The following is a 21,273-nucleotide window of genomic DNA, read 5'->3' on the forward strand; positions in this document are numbered from 1 at the left end:
CTCCTAGGGAGCGCCTCACTGCTGCTCCCCACTGAGGCAGCGCTGCCTGGGCTTCAGGCTGCACCAGCACATCTCTGTCCTTCCTCCACCTCCACTCAGGATGGGCATGAAGAATCTTAGAATCATGGTGTGTGAGTGTCCTTTTTAAGGTTATTGGATCTAACTCAGGGGAGGAGATGCCCAGTATATGAACTTAGCTTCCTCTTTTTGCTAATGCTCAGTTTCCTCACTTACAAAGTGAGATTGAACCAAACAATTCTTATCCCTATTGGCTCCCAGATTCTATAAGCCTAAGGGTCTGTGCACCAATTTCCACAGGATATTACAAGAAAAATCAGTCTGACTGGAATCATTCATTCAGTCTATATACACGGAGGAGCTTGTAAGGTGACTAATATTTGTATTAGGAATTTTTGTTTCCAAACTTACTTTTATTTTATAGGCTATGACATCGCAGAATTCCAGAAAGCACGGACATTGTTTTAAACTGTGTGAATAGTGCCCCCTATGTATTTGTATTCACTTTGGTCCAGAAAAGATCTAAGTAATTTCTTTCTTATATATGATTTTATTAAATATCTGTGCCATAATTACTATCATCCTAACTTTTGGAAACAATTTATATAATATAAGGAAGCCAAAGCATAACAAGGTTAAATAACTTGCTCAAAGTTATACAACCACTGGAGAGCAGATCTGGGACTTAAGTCAAAACCCCATGCTATCGACCCTTTTCGGACCTAATTTTCTGCATGTGGAAAAATGGTTAATTTTGCTTAATTTGTCCAACTCACAAAGCTGCTGTGAGTCTCAGGTGAGATAAGGCAGGCAGAAGAATGTTAAACTTTAAAATGCTAGGGGCACCTGGGTGACTCAGTCCTTAAGCCATCTGCTCACGTCATGCACTCAGGGTCCTGGGACTGAGCCCCAGATCCGGATCCTGGCTCAGCGGGGAGCCTGCTTCTCTCTCTCCCTCTTCTGCTCCCCCTGCTTGTATTCCCTCTCTCACTGTCTTTGTCAAATAAATAAATAAAATCTTTTAGAAAAAACTTTCAAATGCTGTTCTCAGAGGCATTATTGTTAAATCCACTACAACATCTTGAACATGATTCATAGAATGAATTAAATGCAACTGAGCCTTTTACACATATATGTTTCTCTTCATTGACTACACTCCTCCAGCAAGTCACCTTCTAACCAACATAATCATATTACTGTGGAATAATCTTGGTTGGACTTATGGTAACTTCAGAAGCACCACATTTTTTTTTAATGACCCAGGCTGAAGTATCCCAAAGTTATAGCTATGATACATCTCATTGAAATCAATCCAACTGACTTGAAAAAAGTATACAATTACTGTTTGGAATTATATTTTACATATTTATATAACTATGTTTTAAACTCCATGGAGCTATGGAGCACTTGCTTGGTTTAGTCCGTTGAGCAACCAACTCTTGGTTTTGGCTCAGGTCACTATCTCAGGGTCCTGAGATCAAGCCTCCCATTGGACTCCATGCTCAGTAGGGAGTCTGATGAAGCTTCTCTTGCCCTCTCTCTCTCTAAATATAAATAAGTAAATCTTAAATAAATAAATAAACTCTTTGGAGCCAGGAAATTGCTTTCATTTGTTCTGAAAACTAGGACAGAGCTTTGCACAGTGTAGTTACTCAATGCTTACAAAATTGGATTGGGTTTGTATTCCCATGTTCTTGTCTTGCTTACAGTCTAATTTCTTTTACAGCCTACATCTACAGGAAAGTCAGTGATAGGCTGTTTAACTTTTTAAATAAATGATACTTCAGACCTCCCTTTTTCAATAGCCAAGCACCTGCAGATTAAAATACACCCTTGGGGAACGCCTGGATGGCTCAGCCGATGAAGCTTCTGCCTTTGGCTCAGGTCATGATCTTGAGTCCTGGGATCCAACCTGGCACTGGGCTCCCTGCTCAGTCGAGAGTCTGCTTCTTCCTCTCCCTCTGCTCCTCCCCCTTTTTGTGCTCTCTCTCTCTCTTTCTCAAATAAAATCTTTTTTAAAAAAAGTTTAAAAAGTAAATAAATAAAGTACACTCTGGGTTTGGACCAGTGACTGTTTTCCTCAGAGTTTTGTCACTAAATATGTTACCCATAAACCCTGAAACAAGCTCGTCCATGATTCTATTTTTTTTTTAAGATTTATTTATTTATTTGACAGAGATCACAAGTAGGTAGAGAAGCAGGCAGAGAGAGAGGAGGAAGCAGGCTCCCTGCTGAGCAGAGAACCTGACGCAGGACTCTATCCCACGACCCCGGGATCATGACCCAAGTGGAAGGAAGAGGCTTAACACACTGTGCCAGCCAGATGGCCCTTGTCCATGATTCTTATAAAAATAAGATACGCTCCCACACAGGTCCTTTACGTTCATGCTTCTTGGATTGCTTTGTTAAAAAGTAAACAGGTGGACACCAGGGTTAAGTGGGTTAAGCCACTGCTTTCGGCTCAGGTCATGATCCCAGGGTCCTGGGATAGAGGCCCACATTGAGCTCTCTGCTCAGCAGGGAGCCTGCTCCCCCCCCCCCGCCTGCCTCTCTGCCTACTTGTGATCTCTCTGTCAAATATAAAATCTGTCAAAGATAAAATCTTAAAAAAAAAAAAAAAAAAAGTAAACAGGCTTCCACTGAAAATGTTTCCTGGGACACTAGCACAGCATGTAGAGGTGGTTGAGAGAAACTCACACTGCAATGGCACATTCATTAATTTGTCTTTCCTTAAAAATTTTATCATAATGACCTAATAATGACCAATTGCTTGATCTCTAAGGTGGCGGTAGTTGGGAACTGACAGAACTACTAATGAATCTTTTTGAACTTTCAAGGAAGAGAAAAATATACTTTACATAAACTGCTTCTGAATATAGAAAAGGAAAATATCTCTTAAAAAAAAGAAAATTATAGACTCCTGTTACTTATAAAAATAGATGCATAAACTTTGGCATGGATGGTAAAGGAGTATAAATCACATGAGGTCAGTCAGAGATCTCAGGATTAATGTCAATGAACCACAGTGTGTAGACCTCTAAAGACCCGCCACCCGGAATGACTACATCATTGGCAGAGCTGTGTAAAAAATGAAAACATAAATGCCTTGCTCCAAAGGCAAGGGGAAGTGCTATTAAAGGTACTAAAATATAGAATGATTTATTTCCTTTGCAGATTCTCCCTTCACTATAATGGTGGTATTTTCTTGTTTTTTGTTTTTTGTTTTTTGGGGCTTTTTTTGCTATTCAATCTCATGTTCTAGCAAACACAGGACTACTTGAAAGGTGAGTACGTCCCTTCACAGGCATAGGACGGCCCTGTAGTGGCACTCAGCATCCACATTCGCACAGAAGCACATGGCGGACAGGCTTCCGAGTAACCTCTCCTGCTAGCCACTGGACCAATACAGCTGTGCCCAGGCTGGGGATGGGGAAATAAATCTTCCTGGTGCACTGGTCAGGGCCCCAACCCAAAGAAAATCGGCCAAACTCAAGAAATTGTCGCCTCTTAGCTAGGGCTCATACCATCCCTGCATAGGGGATGGGTGAGAGCCTTGCTCCAGTCCAGGACTTCTTTAAACACAGCATGGCACCATCAAACTAGGTCAGGGAAGCACTGTGGGATGGGTGGATTGGTATATAGGTCCCCATCAGGGCTGGGGGTAACGTGGGGCTCCAGTGGGGCTGGAAGAGGGAAGCAGGAAAGCAAGGTCCAGAACCCATCCCACAGGGCCAGAAGCAGAACTGCACGTCCTGGGCCTTGGTACGTGGGCCGTTGTTCCAAAAGACTTCACTTACAAAAGGCATTCAAAGATTACATTATTAAGAAATTCAAGATGGCAACCGTGAGCATTAAACCCATGGGTGAGGCCTTGTGTAAGGATACTGGTTTAACGCCTATGACACCAGGCCTACCTGCCACCCAATGGATATCAACCAACCAAAAGAACTAAAACACGTGTTACTGAAAAGACTTTTGCCAGTTCTTTCCCTAATCCTCCCCATCCATCTCTTGTCCCTGAACCTGGTGGAATGGAGGAGGGTAGGAGAGAGGCATGTACTAGAGCAGATTTTTCCTTTTTCTAGGACAATTTCCACAGTTCAGGATTTAAGACTGAGGTGAGAAAAGTAAAGACACACTTAAATCAGTCTATACTTTATACTTGAATCTCCATCATCAAAGTGAATGTTATGTATGTATGTATGCATGTGTGTGTGTCTATATATGGTTGCTGATTGATTGGCTGGTTGATCAATAACTCAAAAGTATCCAAAAAGCTGTGGGATCTACCTGAGATGCCAGCAAGGGGCAGAGAAGTAATAGCCAATAAAGTATATTAAAAATAAAGTCATTCTATCTGTACCCCCAACAAGTTCAGATTATTTCACACAAAATAGCGTTCTGCCATATAATAAATGGTTAATCCACAAGAATCAAGTAGAAATTCTACCACTAAATATACTGCATAAAAGGGGTAAAAGATAATGTCAAGAGAGAATCAAATGATCCTAATAACTTGAATAATTTGATTATTTCGGTCAGGATGGCATATTACATTGATTACTTGGGGACCAACATGCAATTAATTACTTTGATTGCCCAAAGACATGCCATCTTTTGTACAAATGAGCAATAATCATCTGGTTGCATTAATCTAGACCAGGATATTATCTAAAATAATATAATATAATTAATTCTACCTTCAAATCCAAATCTTCCCTTAAGATACACACTATGGAACTCTGAGTTCATTTTATGAATCAACCACATTTTTTGCTCCTACCGTTCTCTTTCTTTTGCCTTATTTTTCACTCCTGCTTCAAATTCACATTATCTTTGTAAGTCACATTAAATTATTAGAGCTCATTTTCACAAAACCGTCTCTTTCTTTACTGTGTTCCTGAACTGCATATTCATTTAAAAGCTCTTTAGCAGGTTCTGAGGCTTCTTTCACAATGATTCAGCATTAAATTTAAATATGACTTCATCCACACTACAACCTAATTAACAAAACCCCTTTTAAGTTATTCCGGGGTGGTGTGATTGCTCTAAAAATTTATCTGATGTGCAGGTTTATGTTCGTAACACTTCTTAAAAGTGTAAAACACTTGAAACACCTGCATTAATGTTCTCTAAAGAAGAGAAGAAATGAATGTGTGCAACCAGTTTGTTTCCTAAGGGGCCTGGTTCAGTAGCTAGTCTTCTTGGAAATATTAAAACCTATCTGTCCCTAATAAAGGACTCTGGCTTATCTATCAAACTTGAGAAACTGTTATTGCTTCCCAATAGGTTTAAGAATACTAGCTAATGATATTATAACTTCATCTCCTTTTGATTGCCTAAGGCAAGGAGTGAACAACTAGCTGCATAATTTTGTAGAAAGCCTTTGGAGCACTCTTGTAGAAAATAAGTTTCTATAATGAACTGTATCGATCCCGGGACCAAAAATAATAGCTCATCCATCAAGTGACCTAATTGATAACAAAATGTAGTTCAATGTTTCCTACATCACATTAAGTATCAATATATTGAAAAGAAAACTATGGTAATTTTTCTCAGTGACTGAAATCTCTTTTCCGCACTTGGCCCCATTATTGATCAAAAAATGTTGTGATTCAGCAGTAGATTAGAATTGGAAAAACAAGTGACAATGTTGAACTTTTTCTGAAGCCCCTGAGTTCCTGGAAAGAAGCAAGAGTCAAAAAATCTGCGCCCCCCCCCCACACACACCATTTTATCTTCTGAGAAATGACCGTGCTGCTGTCATATATTCTAAGTTAAGGGTTGCCTCGACCACTTCCACCTCCACCTCTGGATTAGACTCCCTTGTTTTTCTGGTGTTTTTTTTTGTTTTTTTTTGTTTTTTTTTTTTTTATTTCTGGGCTCCCTTCCTTTATCTTGAGATGTTGCTCATTAACAAATATCCTTCCAGCGCATTTTGTCTTTCAGTTTCTTCACAAGAGAAAACAAAATGTCAAGTTCTTTGTCAAGTTCAGGGAAGTCAAACTGCAGTTGGAGAGTGATATAATTTTAAAATAACCAGGTGGCCCTTCTTTTCACTACATCAGTATCTTTGGGGTAAACTGTAACCGAATGTTCATAGCAGCAATGGCCACAGTCGCCAAACTGTGGAAAGAACCAAGATGCCCTTCAGCATATGAATGGATAAAGAAGATATGGTCCATACATACAATGGAATATTATGCCTCCATCAGAAAGGATGAATACCCAACTTTTGTATCCAGATGGACGGGACTGGAGGAGATTATGCTGATTGAAATAAGTCAAGCAGAGAGTCAATTATTATATGGTTTTGCTTACTTGTGGAGCACAAGGAATAACACCGAGGACATGGGGAGAAGGAGAGGAGAAGTGAGTTGGGGGAAATTGAAGGGGGAGACAAACTATGAGAGACTGTGGACTCTGAGAAAAAAACTGAGGGTTTTGGAGGGGAGTGGGGTAGGGGTTTGGGTGAGCCTGGTGGTGGGTATTATGGAGGGCACGTATTGCATGGAGCACTGGGTAAGGTGCATAAAAAACGAATGCTGGAACACTGAAAAGAAATAAAATAAAATGAAAAAAAAAATGACCAGGATGTTACAGTTTGGCTCTTTCAAAGCAGTGTTTTACAAAGAGCGATTAGGTGGCTCCATTTCACAAATGAGATAGATGGGCTGTGACATTGACTGTGTTGCCTAAGATGCTGCCGGGAAGTAACAGCAGCACCAGGTATAGGATTGAGGTTGAAATAGCAATTTCCTTACCACCTTTTTCTCTTACTTCTTTGAGGGTGTTGATAATCTCAGTGGAATTTTGACTTTAGTAATGACTATAGAATTAGGTATGATTCCTTTCCTAATTAATCTCCATGTTAAAAAATTGTATGTGTGGGTGTGAGTAACTGGAACAGGATTATGAGTGGCACAATACAAAATAATAGACCTGATTCATGAAAACTAATCCACTTGCAAGGATTAAGGCAATGTAACCATAAATTATGATTATGTAGCAACTCATACACAAATATTTGCAATCTCACTTCCTACTTACAAAAAGGGCTTGTGATGGAAATCACAGTCATGGAAGAAAGTAGAATTTCAATAAATAGGTTTAATATAGATGTTTTATACAATGTCTAAATGGAATATATACCCATTTAAACAAACAGGTAAGCGAGTCTGATATGGCAGATTCTAATGGCATAGGAATTCTTATAAAGGAAATAAACACTGAAATTTGGATATGGTTAAAAATTGAATTTGTTTCTAAAATAATTTTACTTTGAAATATTCTTTTTTTATAAGATTTTATTTATTTATTTCAGACAGAGACAGAGTGCACAAAGGAAGGGGAGGGATGGGGAGAGGGAGAAGCAGACGCCCCACTGACCAAGGAGCCCAACATGGGGCTGGATCCCCAGGACCCTGAGATCATGACCTGAGCCAAAGACAGATGCTTAACCACTGAACCTACTGACTTGAGCCACCCAGGCACCCCTACTTTTAAATATTCTTTATGTTGTTAATTGCAGCCCATTATAATCACAGGCAGTAGGAAATAAAGCAAATGTTCCACAAGAAGAGATGGGTTAAATAAACTATAGTATACTCATTCAGTGGGCTGGTGTGCTGCATATAAAAATTATTTTGCAGGAAAAAAATAACATAAGTTGTTTATGAAAAAAATTTAAATAATTTAAAAGAAATGTTGCTTATGATCCAAAGAAGAAAATCTGGCTACAAATTGCATAAGTTAGACACATTTCCAATTAGAATGTAAGTTCAATGGGTTAGGGAATGTCCACCTTTACTGTATGCCCAACAGAGTGTTTGGTATGATATAAGGGCTTAAATTAATACATGCAAGTGTATAAAAAATGATTCCATTAAAAAATGTATGTTGTCATAGAAAAACCCTAAGAATATGTATTGAAATGTTAATTTATTCTGAGTGGATTTTTTTTTGCCATTTGCTATTTTTAATTTTTATAATGAAATTATATTTTTTTATAATCAGAAAACAATAAAAAATAAGTTAAAAATATATCTTTGCATATATTTTTCCGGAGCAGTCCCTATAAAATACCCCATTTCTATATTTAGGCAGTTTACAGAGCTGGCTGGCTTTTTCTTAAATCTTGGAAAGCAGCTTATTTTCTTAAATCCTCACATTTTATCCAAGCTTATCTCTCACTGAACAATCACACGCAATCTGTTCTGGATTGTGATCAGTAAATGAAGCGAAAATCAAAATGAGGTAACTATTATATGCTGTCACTCATACATTTCTCAGGTAGCTGTGATTTCATTCTTTCTGTAATAACAGAACCAGAAGCCTTGGTGCTCCCTGGTAGAAATCAAGTTCACAGAAACCGTTCTGTCTTCACAGTCTTCACAAACCACTGATTTAAGGAGATGAAAACTGGCCAAAGTCCCAGGGGCTCATTCTGAATGCTAATAATTCTCTTGAGCAGCAAACATATTTTAGATATTATGAAAGAGTGCAAAGACCATTTCTAGACATTAACAAAAGCTACGTTTGATGGCTAACAATTGTGCATTAATGCTCCTCAGGAGGAACCCCGAGTGTATGAGTAGTATGGTGGAGACCTATTCTTCTAGCCTAGACTGCCAAATGTATTCAGGGATCCATATGATTTGAAATTGTGAAGAGAATATGTGCAGGGGAAGCTTTAGACATCCTGAATGGCATAGTTCAAAGTAGAAGAAAAACAGTCATACTGAAGAACCAGATAGTTAGAAGTGAACAGTGTAAGTTTGTTCTGTTCATTTATAGATTTGTCTTTTTTTTTTTTTTTAACATCAGTTATATACAGAGTATGTCAGAATCAGAAGTATTAACCCAACCGTAGTGCTCTGCTCAAATAATAACGATGCATTCTCATAGGACCACACAGGATATTAACCAGTTCTATATTTTGAAAATATAATCCTACAAAATTAACTATTCCTTTTAAGTCAAACTTTCAAACTATTAGATAAATAGTTTTAAAATGTATTTATGGTCTATCTACAATTATATGGAGAAGGGTTTTAATAAATTATATTAGCTCAATTTGGGGCAGTTTCTTAGAAAAATATAATCCTTGAAAAGTTTTGAAAGAATTGCTGAAGTTGTGTTAAGAAAATAGAATGAGAAGTGAGTTGGGGGAAATTGGAGGGGGAGATGAACCATGAGACACTGTGGACTCTGAGAAACAAACTGAGGGTTTTGGAGGGGCAGGGGATGGGAAGTTGGATGAGCCCGGTGGTGGGTATTATGATGTGGTGCATAAACAATGAATTCTGGAACACTGAAAAGAAGTTTAAAAAAATAAATAAAAATTAAGAAGAGAAAATAGAATGAGGGGGCACCTGGGTTGCTCAGTCGGTTAAGCCTCTGCCTTTGGCTCAGGTCGTGATGCCAGGGTTCTGGGATCAAGCCTCACATCAGGCTCCCTGTGGAGCAGGGAGCCTGCTTCTTCTGCTTCTGCCTGCTGCTCCCCCTGCTTATCTCTCTTTCTCTCTGATAAATAAATAATTTTTTTAAAAAAATCTTAAAAAAAAAAAGAAAAAAACAATAGAATGATGTATCCCAGATACTTAGAGAAGTTATGATAGAGATGGAATTTGCCTTAAAATCTTTTGCACCGAAAAGGAAAATAAGTTTTCTAGTACCTTATGTCTATTCACAGCAAAGAACCAAAATCAATGTTATTGGTAAATAACCAGGAAGTTACTTATTTCTTCACTCAGCACAAAATAACTCAAATGATTTTGGTTCACTTTATGGAGAAATAAATGGCAATACACTGAAAGTAACACACCATTTAATTTATTTCCCTTAATTCAATGCCAGAAATCAAAATAGGAAGGTGACTATTTCATACTTCCTACTGAGGGCTGATCTGTAAATGGAATTTTTTCACAAAATACTTAACAAAAAAGCATGCACACTCCCAGTCTACAAAATGAATGCTGATCATTGGAGGTTTTTCTACTTAACATACATTTATTTAATACATACTAGACCTGATTTATTTGGTTCAACCAAAGTTATTATGGGATTACTGCAGGGTACATAAATTTCATTCAATTTTCACTCAATGTCATGTCTGGAAGCATTTTTAGCTGCTTATAAATTGAGAGTCCAACCCTTCATGCATGTTCTTTTCCTTCTTTAGGCATCTGCTTTTCAGAACTCAGATAGTATAGTGTATAAACCTCTACTTTTACAGCTATTGCATTTACTATTTATGAAAGCTACCAGTTGACTATTGCTGATAGGCTGACAGCAGAAACGTCATTTTGTATTTTTTGTTTTTAACTACATAACACCTAATAAAGTGCCTGGCACAGATAGGAAGTCAATAAATATTTGGTGAATATAGTAACTAATTAATTAAATGCCTCCCCAAAGCTATAAAACTATAACTCAACTACAAAATATAAGATCCTATTATTGAAGATTGATGTATTAATTTAATATTAGGATAGGAGCAAAGTTTAGATTTTCTGCTCTTGGAGTCAACAATCTATGAAACATAATACTGAAATGAGATAAAAGACTTGGTTGGAGACGCACAGGGAGGTTCTTCATGAGCATCTCAGCTGTTTGAGTGTCCATAGAACCGCCTTGATGCTCATGTTTTTCCTTACAAGGGTTCAACTCTGTTAGGAAATCTGGTACTTGACTAGCACTAAGGAATAAATGTTTCTCAAATGATTGTCATAGTTTTATTCCTCAGGTAAATACAAATATATATTTATATAGCAAGGAAGATCTAGGGGATGTAGTTACAAAGTCCTTCCTTATGGAAATTGTTTTTCTGTCATATGCATGCCTATGACTCTTATATATGGAGTCAAATTCTTCTGGGACCTTAAACTCTTGCCTGGATGTAAATCAGTCAACTTTCAAATCTTTTGTAATCCAGGAGACTTGACTGGCTGACTCCCAGTTTAGTCTAGTACTGTCAAACTGATAGTGAAGAGTTGTTTGTTGCTGTTGTTGTTTTTAACATAATCTGTTCCCAAACAAGTATCATATATTGGGAATTTCTCCTCACACATATATGCCCCAGTAAAACAAATTAAATATAATATACACAATGGGGAAAAAAATCCTTGAATATGTGTCGATGACATGGTTATTCTCCAGAATGATTCTACCAACATCCTCTCCTAAGGATTGCCTTCTCTTTATCTGAGATGAATTTGTGCTGGGACTGCCTGTGGATCTTTCTTGTACGGAGTCCTCTTCTGAGTATAGAGAAAAGGAAGTCTGGTCCATTTCAGTCTTGCAGTCATGGTAACAACCATCGAAGGCCATGGCTTGAACTCTATCAATATTATACATTCCAGAAGGCTGTCAAAAAGACTTTTGTTAGTAAGTCATGAATATGGTTTTGTATGTAGGAATTACAGTAAAAGTCTAAACAATCAGATTTTTAAAATAGTTCCAAGAAATGCTAAGAACGTTTTATTTATTTTAGAGAATAAAATTCTTGTTTTGTTTTTGGTATCTGGCTAAAAGTCATTTTAATAATAAATGGAAAACATCATCATAGAGATTTGTTTTTAATAAGGATTTAGCAAGGTTTATTATTATCTCTATAGAGATATTTGAACATTATACAAATAAATGTTTCACAATTATAATGTCAATGTCTTCTAATTTAGTTCTGGCCTGGTAGACTGGAACACTCATATGTTTCTCCAGAAAGGAATACTGTTTCAGTTATCCCCTTTGTTTCTGAGTAGTATGAATTATTTGCCCTAAGTTTAAGTTGAAATTGAATATGATTTATCAGAAGAGCAATATAAGCCAGTTGGATTTGCTTTTCAACATATTTTTCTCTTTAGAGAAAACATAGCAATACACCCAGTCAGTGTAGGGTTGTTTTTTTTGTTTTGTTTTGTTTTGTTTTTGCCCCAAACCAGAACAATATCATCTGGTGATCCATTTATGCTTAAATTTGAAGTAGGGGACAGAAATTATTTTAGCTGCTCTTTTTAAATGCAAATTGGCCAAGTCTTCCCATTTTTGCTGGTAAGTACCTATAAATGATACTATCATGGCCCAATTAAACAACTTGAAACTGCTTATAGAATGAGAGAATTATCAGTGCTTTCTGGCTCCAGTGCCTGATTGAATCTGAACTACCATTTTTCTTTAAATTTTACTTTGAAGGAGATCTTGGTTCTTGCTGATACAGAACAGTGTCTACAAAGCAGCTGTTACTAATTTCTTTCTGAGAAAATTGAATCACTTCTTGAACTACAGTGAATTTAACAAACAAACAAATATGAACAGGCTACCACTGGATGAAATTATTTGGAATTCAAATTGGAGGCTACAGAGTGAGTTCTGCCAGAACATGTATTTGGTTCATAGCAATTAAAAACCCAATATTCTACTGAATTCAAGAGACAGAGAATATTTTTTGTAGTCAGTAAACTAACCAAAGACCCATACTCAAGTTATGCTGTCCTTTTTTTTTTGTTTTAGCCATAGAAAACTTTTCATAGTAAAATGAAAATGGATCAAGACTCAAAAACTAACTTCAGAGAGCAGAAATAACATTAATAATACTTTGAACTCTGGATCTGAGGATAGAATAACTAATACAGTCTCTTCAGTGGTTTCACTATAGTCATCCAGAACACTGCTGGCTTATCCTACTGGACATTATGATAATTTAGAACAATTATATAATTGATTAAATCTCAGAGTATACAATTTACCAGTAAGGTGCTAATTTCCACAAATGTGTAAGTTGGTTGTTCTAGTAGAAACAGTTTTAGAATGGGTCTTTAATTTTTCACACTAGTGAAACCACCTCCTTCAAAGGCACAATTATCTCAAAGAAGTGTCCGACTGGCCATTCCTATATTTGTGGGGCAAAATGAAAGAGTACAAGATTTGAAGTCCGAAAAAGTGATGCCAAACCTAACGCCACTACTTCCTAGCTCTGTGTTTTAGGTTGTCTCCTAAACATCATTCTTAATTTTCAGAATGTTGGCATTTCTCTCTTATTTATCTCACAAGGCAGTTGTAAATGGTATAACAAATGGTATTGTAAATGGTATAACAACTTTTGCAAACTATAAAATGCTACACAATTGCTAAATTCTTTTTGTGACTAGTGCCCAGAGCAGAGGCTCTGAAAGAACAGCAGTTTTAACAAGGATAGTGGGACCGGCTGTCTGAGATGAGAAACGGTTAAAGGGATAGGATGCCTTGGTGAGGCGCAGGGTAGAAAGACATGTCTATAGTTTTGGGAGATAACCAGCGACACTTCTCTCCTCTATACCTGAGTTTTAGAGAGAGAAAGATGTGGGGGCTAGACAGATAGAGAGGATGATGTCATCTTTGTTGTTGACAAAGCAGTGGGGAGGAAGTGCCTTAGATATGTGAGCAGGAGGTCTCACTAATACTTCATCACCGTACTAAACCTACTTATTCTTTTAGTCACTGGTGTAGCTAGACAATTCAGGACTCACCTTGTAAAGACAGGGAAGGTACTGCCTAGTAGTTTCCAGAGGCTGGGGAAAAGGGGAACATGGGGAGTTGTGTAATGGCATAGTGTTTTCGTTTCGTCAGATGAAGAAGTTCTGGAGATTGCTTGTACAGCCAGGTAAGTATTCTTAACACTACTTACAAACAGTTAAGATAGCAACTGCTACATTATATGGATTTTACCCCAATTAAAAAAAAATCTTCAAAAACATACGATGCTTAGTAATTCAAAAGATTTTCTTCTTAGTGGTATACAAGAAGAGTTTGTACGACCCTATCTAACGAAAAAGGAAATTCAGTAGTGTGAACACATATGTTCTGTGGCTGGTGGGGGTAGGGAGATGTAGACAAGTTTGGAGTCAAAAGACTAGAGAGAGGTGGGCCTGGATTACTACAGTGCCTCTTATTTAGGTTAACAACTTCCCACATAAAACAAAACAGAACAACAACAAAATTCTTTTCCTCATCACACATTTTTTCTTTGTCACTTTTTACTTCATGAATTATCCAAATTATGTGTGTAATGGACCAACAGAAGCTGGGGCTCATTAGAAATGCAGACTCCCTGATCCCACACCCCAGACCTACTGAACAAAAATCTGAACAAATCCCAGGTGATGTGTACACACCCATTCATTACTGCATACTTATCTAAAAGTTCCTGGTTTCCTCACACCTGCCAAGCCGTCACCGTGAAAATGTATGTGGCAGGAACACATACTCACACGTTGTCAACAAAAGAAATGGAAGCATCAGCAATAAAGCAAAATCAGCTCCTATTACAGCTTTAACTCAAAGGATATATAATAGAAGAATGAAGGAGCATTACAGGAGATCTGAATTGCAATTGCCTCTCTCTTGGCTGTGAATCTTTTGGCAAATCACTTTCCTTCACTAAAACTCTGCTGCTTCATTTTAAAAATAGAGATACTAATCTCTAGGCCTACCTCATGGAGCTGATATGAAGGTTTAATTTGAAAAGAGGCTATAAAACACTCTGAAAATAAGAAATGCTCTCACTACAAGTGTAACAAATATTAAATAATGTTTTAGGCATGTATAACTGTGCATATAAGAATTTCTTAAACCAATGTGAATATATTACATTAAAATTATGTGCATATCTTTGTGTATGCACACACACATATAGTTTCCAGTGTAGACTACAAACAAATTGATATGATCAATCAGGTTTTTGAAGTACAATATCTTATATCAGTTCTCATTATAACAGCAAACTTGTGCCCCAGTCTTTTGTGAAATGAAGAGGTAGATGTCAATCTATCCATATTTATTAAACAATTGCTCAAGAAACACATGATGACATTTAAAACCCAAAAGACACCTTTTATTTCCAGTATACTGTAGAGAGGAGAACCTCTCTTTTATGTTCTACCACTCCCCCAAGTGACAAGAAGAGAAACAGAAATCCCAGCTTTTGTGGAGAAAAATATATCATTTAGGGATTGAGAGCACAGCTATTGGAGTGAGAGAGAGCCAGAAACAAATCCTGATTCCTCTTGCGCTGTGTGACCTTGGCCAAGTTACTCCCTATCTGCTCCCATTCCCCCTCTGTAAAATGAAGGTGATATAGGAAGATATAACCTCTGGGGGTTACTCAGAATTAAATGACATACTGTATGGTAGGTGGTTGGTATGATATCAATACATTACATGGTAGCTATTCTCATCACTGCCATCATCGTCATCACCTACTTGAAAGGTATAGTTTGCACATCAACACTTCTTTTCAAAGGACAGAGTCAATGAAGAGGGCACACTGAGAGAAATTCCTCACACAAAAAAACTCCTGGCAAAGGTGAGTAAGGATGCTGAGGAAAGCAGCCAGCACAGACAGAATAAGGTTCAATATTAAATCCTGTAAACTTGTATCTGGCCAAGGCGTGGAGACTTAATAAAAGGGCTTACGACTCTGTTAGGAGAGGATTCTAGGTAAAGATAGTCTTTTTCACATTCCAAAAGCCAAGCAGTACCTTCCCTGTCTTGTTGGAATGTTTCCGCTCTTCCATGGTGGTGAGGTAGTTCACAGCTGCATACTCAATGACTGACAGGAACACAAACAGGGAGCTGACCCACAGGTACACGTCCACGGCCTTGATGTAGGACACCTGGGGCATGGAGGGGCTCATGCCAGAGATGATGGTGGACATGGTCAGCACTGTCGTGATTCCTGCCATTGGAGAGTAGTGACAAGATCAGAGACATAGCCACTCCGTTCTGGGATCTGGTGCTGGATTATACCAGTGGATGTATTTGCCCACAATATCTGGTGAGCAAGGTTGCGGTGGGGGGGGGATCTCTGCACATTACCCTCATATACACCATGAGCCTTAGCAAGAAGCTCTCCTTGGATTTTTCTTTCCATCTTTTTCTTGCCCTTACCCCAACTGTCCGTAGTGTTTCCTTCCCTCCATGGAAAGACTTCACAGGCTCATACATATCTCTAAGGATGCATTCCTTTGTCTCCGTTGGGCCTCTTTAAAACAACCCAGAAAAATAAAAATGGGTTCAATTTTTAAAATCTCCTGGGAAGCAAATTCTAAAACATTTCCTATTACCCTTTCCCATCATTTTACACTTTTCCTGTTAAAGAAATTGTCTTTGAGTCAGTCTTTTATCGTTCATTCATCAGGGAGTCATCTTGTCATGTTTCATATTTTTCTTTCGAATAGAATACTTATGAGCCATCAGTATTGCTATTATGTTGTCCTTTGTTACTGAAGCTATATTTCAATTGAGATTTGGAATGGAAGTGTGCTGGCGAAGACTCAGTTCAGTGTAAACACTTACTGTGAACCTGTGAAAGGCCAGTTCCTCTCCCTTTCCCTCCCGTGCCTCTCCCTTTCCCCCTCCTTTTCTCCCTTCCTTTCCTTTATTCTCTGGCATAAGCTACAGAGGTGATGAGATCAGCGTTCTGGGGGACAATGGAGAAAGACTGACTCTGAGATTTCCTTAATAAAATGCTGGCCTGGGGGAGGGCTAGTCTGTGTCTGCACTAATTTCTCAGAGGGTTGCTGCGCGAGTGCTGCCTGGAGAGAAAGTACAGTATTGTAAATATTTGAAATGTACACTAGCTGGCATGGCTTTATTTCCTAACTTCCCACCAGGGAGGCGCAAATGGAGTCCTTAATGATTTTTATAAGTTGTGAGGACATTTTAATGTCAACAGACAGAGTCCCAAACAGCAGGAAGAACGCCGTGATTTACTCCTAAATGTACAGACACAGCATGTGGACAGCTTTCACCAACACATTTCTACCCTTTGTACAATAATTCTTCAAGGTTCTCCTCTGAGGGAGCCCATATCAAAGACAATGACGAATCTACAGAGCTATTCAATTTCAAATTAAGTTTTTGTGTTTGTATGATCCAGACCAAAGACATGGCAATTTGGCAGTCACCACAGGAGGGCCCAGGGATCTCACCTTCACCCTGATTTGAACTCCGGGAGAAGACACCCGAGTGCCATTCTAGCTCATACCATTGAATGCAGGCCACGGTCTCACTGAGTCCCAGGCTTCCCCAACAACTGTAATATCGACAGTCCGTGTATCGGGGTTGCTGTTTGCAGTCCTTGCTACATAAGCGTGGAGATGTGAAATTTTTATTCCCATTACAGGTGTACATGTAGCTGAAGCCAAGATTATTAAATAAAGCTTCCTTGCCTTTATTGAATGTTTATCCACCACCTAGGTAAATATTAGCCACACGGTGCAGAAAAAAAATGTGAGCTGGGAGTGGGTAAGTAACTGGCCTGAGTTTTGTCAGGGGCAGGATTGGAACATTTCTGTTTGAATGCAGAACCCATACTTTTTACAGGAAAAGCTGCTGCCTCTTATTCTAGATCTGTAAAGGGAATCTCTTTTTGTTTTTAGTCTTATAAACCAATCTCAGGGCACCTGGGTGCCTCAACCGTTGGTTGAGCAGCTCACTCTTGATGTCCACAGGGATCGTGATCTCAGGGTTGTGGGATTGAGCCCCATCTCATGCTCTGCCCTCAGCACAGTCTTCTTAAGATTCTCTCCTTATGCCTCTGCCCCTCTCCCTACTCATTCTCATTCTCTCTTTCTCTAAGATAAATAAAACCTTTTTTAAAAAGGGTTATAAACCAATCTCTTTACATGAAGCATCTCTGAGAGAAGACACTACACACCTATGGGTAAAGGGGTGCCTGGGGGGCTCAGTCAGTTAAGTGTCTGACTCTTGTTTTTGGCTTAAGTGATGACCTCAAGATCATGAGATCAAACCCCACATTGGGCTTTGCACTCAGTGTGGAGTCTGCTTGAGATATTCCCCTTCTCCCTCTGCGCCCTACCCCTGCTCATACTCTCTCTCTCTCAAAATAAATAAATAAAATCTTAAAAAAACAAAACAAAATGGGGTACAATTATGTAGGAAGCATGAAGGTACTTTTGTTTTTCAAAAAGCTAAAAGTCTCACTCTTTTCAAGACACTACTGCTAAAATTGAATCCTACATCAACATTCATATTCAGTAGCTTTCCTTATTAGTTCAAAAATAATAGCTACCATAACTTGGAATATGGGATGGGTTAAAATACTAATGTATCTTTCTGTTTGATTTGGTGTAGAGAGGAAATGAGGCTATTAGAAAGCTGTCCAATGGTGGACAGAAAGCTGTCCAATGGTTCTACATTCAAATAGAAATGTTCCGATCCTGCCCCTGACAAAACTCAGGCCAGTTACTTACCCACTCCCAGCTCACATTATTTTCTGCACCGTGTAGCTAATTTACCTAGGCGGTGGGTAAACATTCAATAAAGGCAAGGAAGCTTTATTTAATAGTCTTGGCTTCATATTCAGTAGCTTTCCTTATTAGTTCAAATAATTTTCAATGTCTTTTCTTACTGGTCTTCTAAGATAGAACTTGATTTTTTTCAATGGACAGTAACATGGGGCTTAATGGACAAAATAAGGATTTAGAACAAACATGTGAGTATATATGCCAGGCAGGTCTTGTCATGCATTTTAAATTGATGATTATGGAGCCAGTAAAGGAAACTGCATTATCTATTTTTTTTTTTTTTTTTTTTGCCAGAGAGCAGTAACTATCAGTTATTTTCCTTCAAAGTATACATAGTGCAGCTAATTTACCATAGCTTTATTTCTTTTGAAACCAATATTTTAGATTTTCCTTGTTTAAAATGAGCAATTAAAAAAAAAATTGAGAGTGGGGAGGAGGGATTGTTTGAGTTTGCAAGTAAAGGATGGGAAAGCTGATCCATAAATTCTTAACTCAAAAGAATTTGAGTCAGGAGTATTACAGCTACTAATTAAACACAGTTACATCTTGAGCCACTCCTTAGAAATACATTGATCTTAACAAAATGTATTCCTTTCAAATCCATTTAAGTTAATATCCTAGTAAAGGCACTTTAAATATATAAAGTGACCATTTAGTCAAATAAAGTTTCTATGCTGGAACTAGAAAATTATTTTCTTACCTACTGATATTTCTGGGCATGGTCAGGAAAATGTTAGGACACTATATTTAGTCTGATACATGGGACTCAACTCCCCTAGCCCACAGTGTTTCACTATATTAACTCTTAAGGACACGTCTAGGGCCCAACAAAAACCCTTTGCTCTGTCAAGAGTTACTCCTCTTTGTGTTTCATTGACCATTTTGGGCCATTTATGAAGGAGAGGTTCATTGGCTGGTGTGATGATAATAAAGCATGTAGGCATGACTTGTAGAACTACTGAGTCAGTTCATCCCTTCAGAAGTTGTGTTGTGGGCAGCTCTTTTGAAGGGATAGGTATCTACATTTGCCTTTAAATGAGTGAAAACACTTTCCGTGTAAGCCTAAGTAGAAAGAAAATATTAAGTAATGTGAGAGAAAGGAAGGCAGGCTGGATATCCTACCACCACCAATCTATGGCCAGAAACCACAACCATTATCCCACAAAGGTGGTGCCAGAGTCCAGTGCCTGGAATTCTGGTAACCTCTATGATGGTTAAATGAATTGCTCCTAAGTACTTACTTTTTCAGTTATATGTCATATTCCCTGTTAGGAGACATTTTTCTTTATCAATGATGACGTGCCTGAACACTTCAGTTGTCTGTTTCCTGGTAAATGACCCCATGATTTAATATGCTGTATACAGATGGCATACCCCATGCAGAGGGGCCAAATGAGAAAAATGGAGTCAAGGAAAGGAAGGACATAGAAAGAAGAGATGAAAGTACAATATTACTCATCCTTCCATGGGGGTTAGGACACCATTGGGCAGCTTTCTAATAGTCTCACTTCCTCTCTACACCAAATCAAACAGAAAGATACATTAGTATTTTAACCCATCCCACACTCCAAGTTATGGTAGCTATTATGTCTTAAGTCACAAGGGATACTTCTATGCTGTTTAGCCTCTATCATTTTTCATCTGAAACATGACAAATGTGAAATGATTTTAACCAGCAAATGATTCATCCTTAATTCACAAATGAGTCCAAATGTGGAAAGGTCTTAGCCAGCAATGAATCATCATTGTTTTCAGTTAGTAACTAAAATATAGTTAATTAAAAACACGATAGGCTACACATTGGCAATTTAACAACTATGTATTGAGCACAAATATGTGCAGGGTATAGTTTTAGTCACTCAGAAACAAAAAGGGTGGTCATAATGATCCTTGTCCTTAAGGAATTCACCTTCTAATAGAGGACACAAGATAAGCTACCAAGGCACTCCATGGCTACATACAAAATAGAGGAAGTAGAAGAGATACCTTAGGAGAGATACAAAGCACCATGTAGTTCAAATATGGGAGACACCATGTCTGCCTGGAGCTATTAGCAAAAGCTTATGGCCATTGAGAAATGGCAAGTCTTTGACAGAGAATGATAGGTAGAGAGAACATCCTAGGTAGAGTAAGAACAAGAACAAAGGTACCAAAGTACTATAGGGAAGATAATCAGTTAGGCATGGGTAGCTGTTTGAGAACACTGAATATTCAAACTAGTTGAAGCTTAGGGGCAGGAATATGGTTGAAGACGTAGCAAATAAAAATACAGGACACTTAGTTATATCTGCATTTCAGATAAACAACAAGTAAAGTTTTAGTATAAGTATATCCCATGCAATATTTAGGATATAATTTTATAAAACATTATTTGATCCTTGTCTAAAACTCAAATTTAACCAAGTGTCCGTTATTTCATTTGGCAACTTTCAAGTGACACCTTGGATTCCAAACTGAGAATATTTATTCCAATGGCATTTGAGATGAGAGTATTTTGATCACAGTTGAGTTCTGAGATATTACTCTGGTAGTAGGGTTGAATTGCAGGATGAAGAGTAGGAAATGAAATAAGCAACTATAAGGCCTTTACAAGCCCAGACTACAGCTTTGTGCAAATTAATAAATTTTTTGGTGGATATCACCTGCTTTTTCTGAAGGATGTCACCCAAAACCATGTCCCATGGAGCTTGGGCTGGACTTCTGCTCCCTACTCCCATTTGGGTCAGATTTCACAGCCTTGCAAGATGACACTGGGCAGATAGAGGTTAGAGGAATCCAGGGAAAATTAACAAGGGTCCCAGGTCTGGTCAAGGCAAGAGGAATGGAAAAGAAAGCACAAGGATATTATAAAGAAGGCTGACTCTGAAGATTTAGATACCTTATAGCCACAGTTCTCAAAGTGTGGTCAGTGGGCCCTTTGGGCTCTCCAAGACATTTTCTGAGGGTCTGT

The 21,273-nt window shown here is 38.2% G+C and overlaps 1 protein-coding gene across 1 annotated transcript in view; it reads right to left on the reverse strand.

The window, feature by feature from the left end:
• Positions 1–9,860: 9,860 nt before the first annotated feature.
• GABRR3 (gamma-aminobutyric acid type A receptor subunit rho3) overlaps positions 9,861–21,273 on the reverse strand; it is a 45,025-nt gene continuing 33,612 nt past the window's right edge. The window contains exons 9-10 of the mRNA XM_004773003.3: positions 15,534–15,730; positions 9,861–11,385 (exon numbers count right to left, since the gene is read on the reverse strand). Coding sequence (XP_004773060.1) covers positions 11,083–11,385; positions 15,534–15,730 — 500 coding nt within the window. The 3' untranslated portion in view covers positions 9,861–11,082. The remainder of the gene's footprint in view (positions 11,386–15,533; positions 15,731–21,273) is intronic.

The sequence above is a fragment of the Mustela putorius genome, unplaced genomic scaffold (assembly GCF_011764305.1).
Source record: "Mustela putorius furo isolate JIRA1106 unplaced genomic scaffold, ASM1176430v1.1 tig00003834_pilon_pilon_pilon, whole genome shotgun sequence".
In the NCBI taxonomy this organism is placed as follows: Eukaryota; Metazoa; Chordata; class Mammalia; order Carnivora; family Mustelidae; genus Mustela; species Mustela putorius.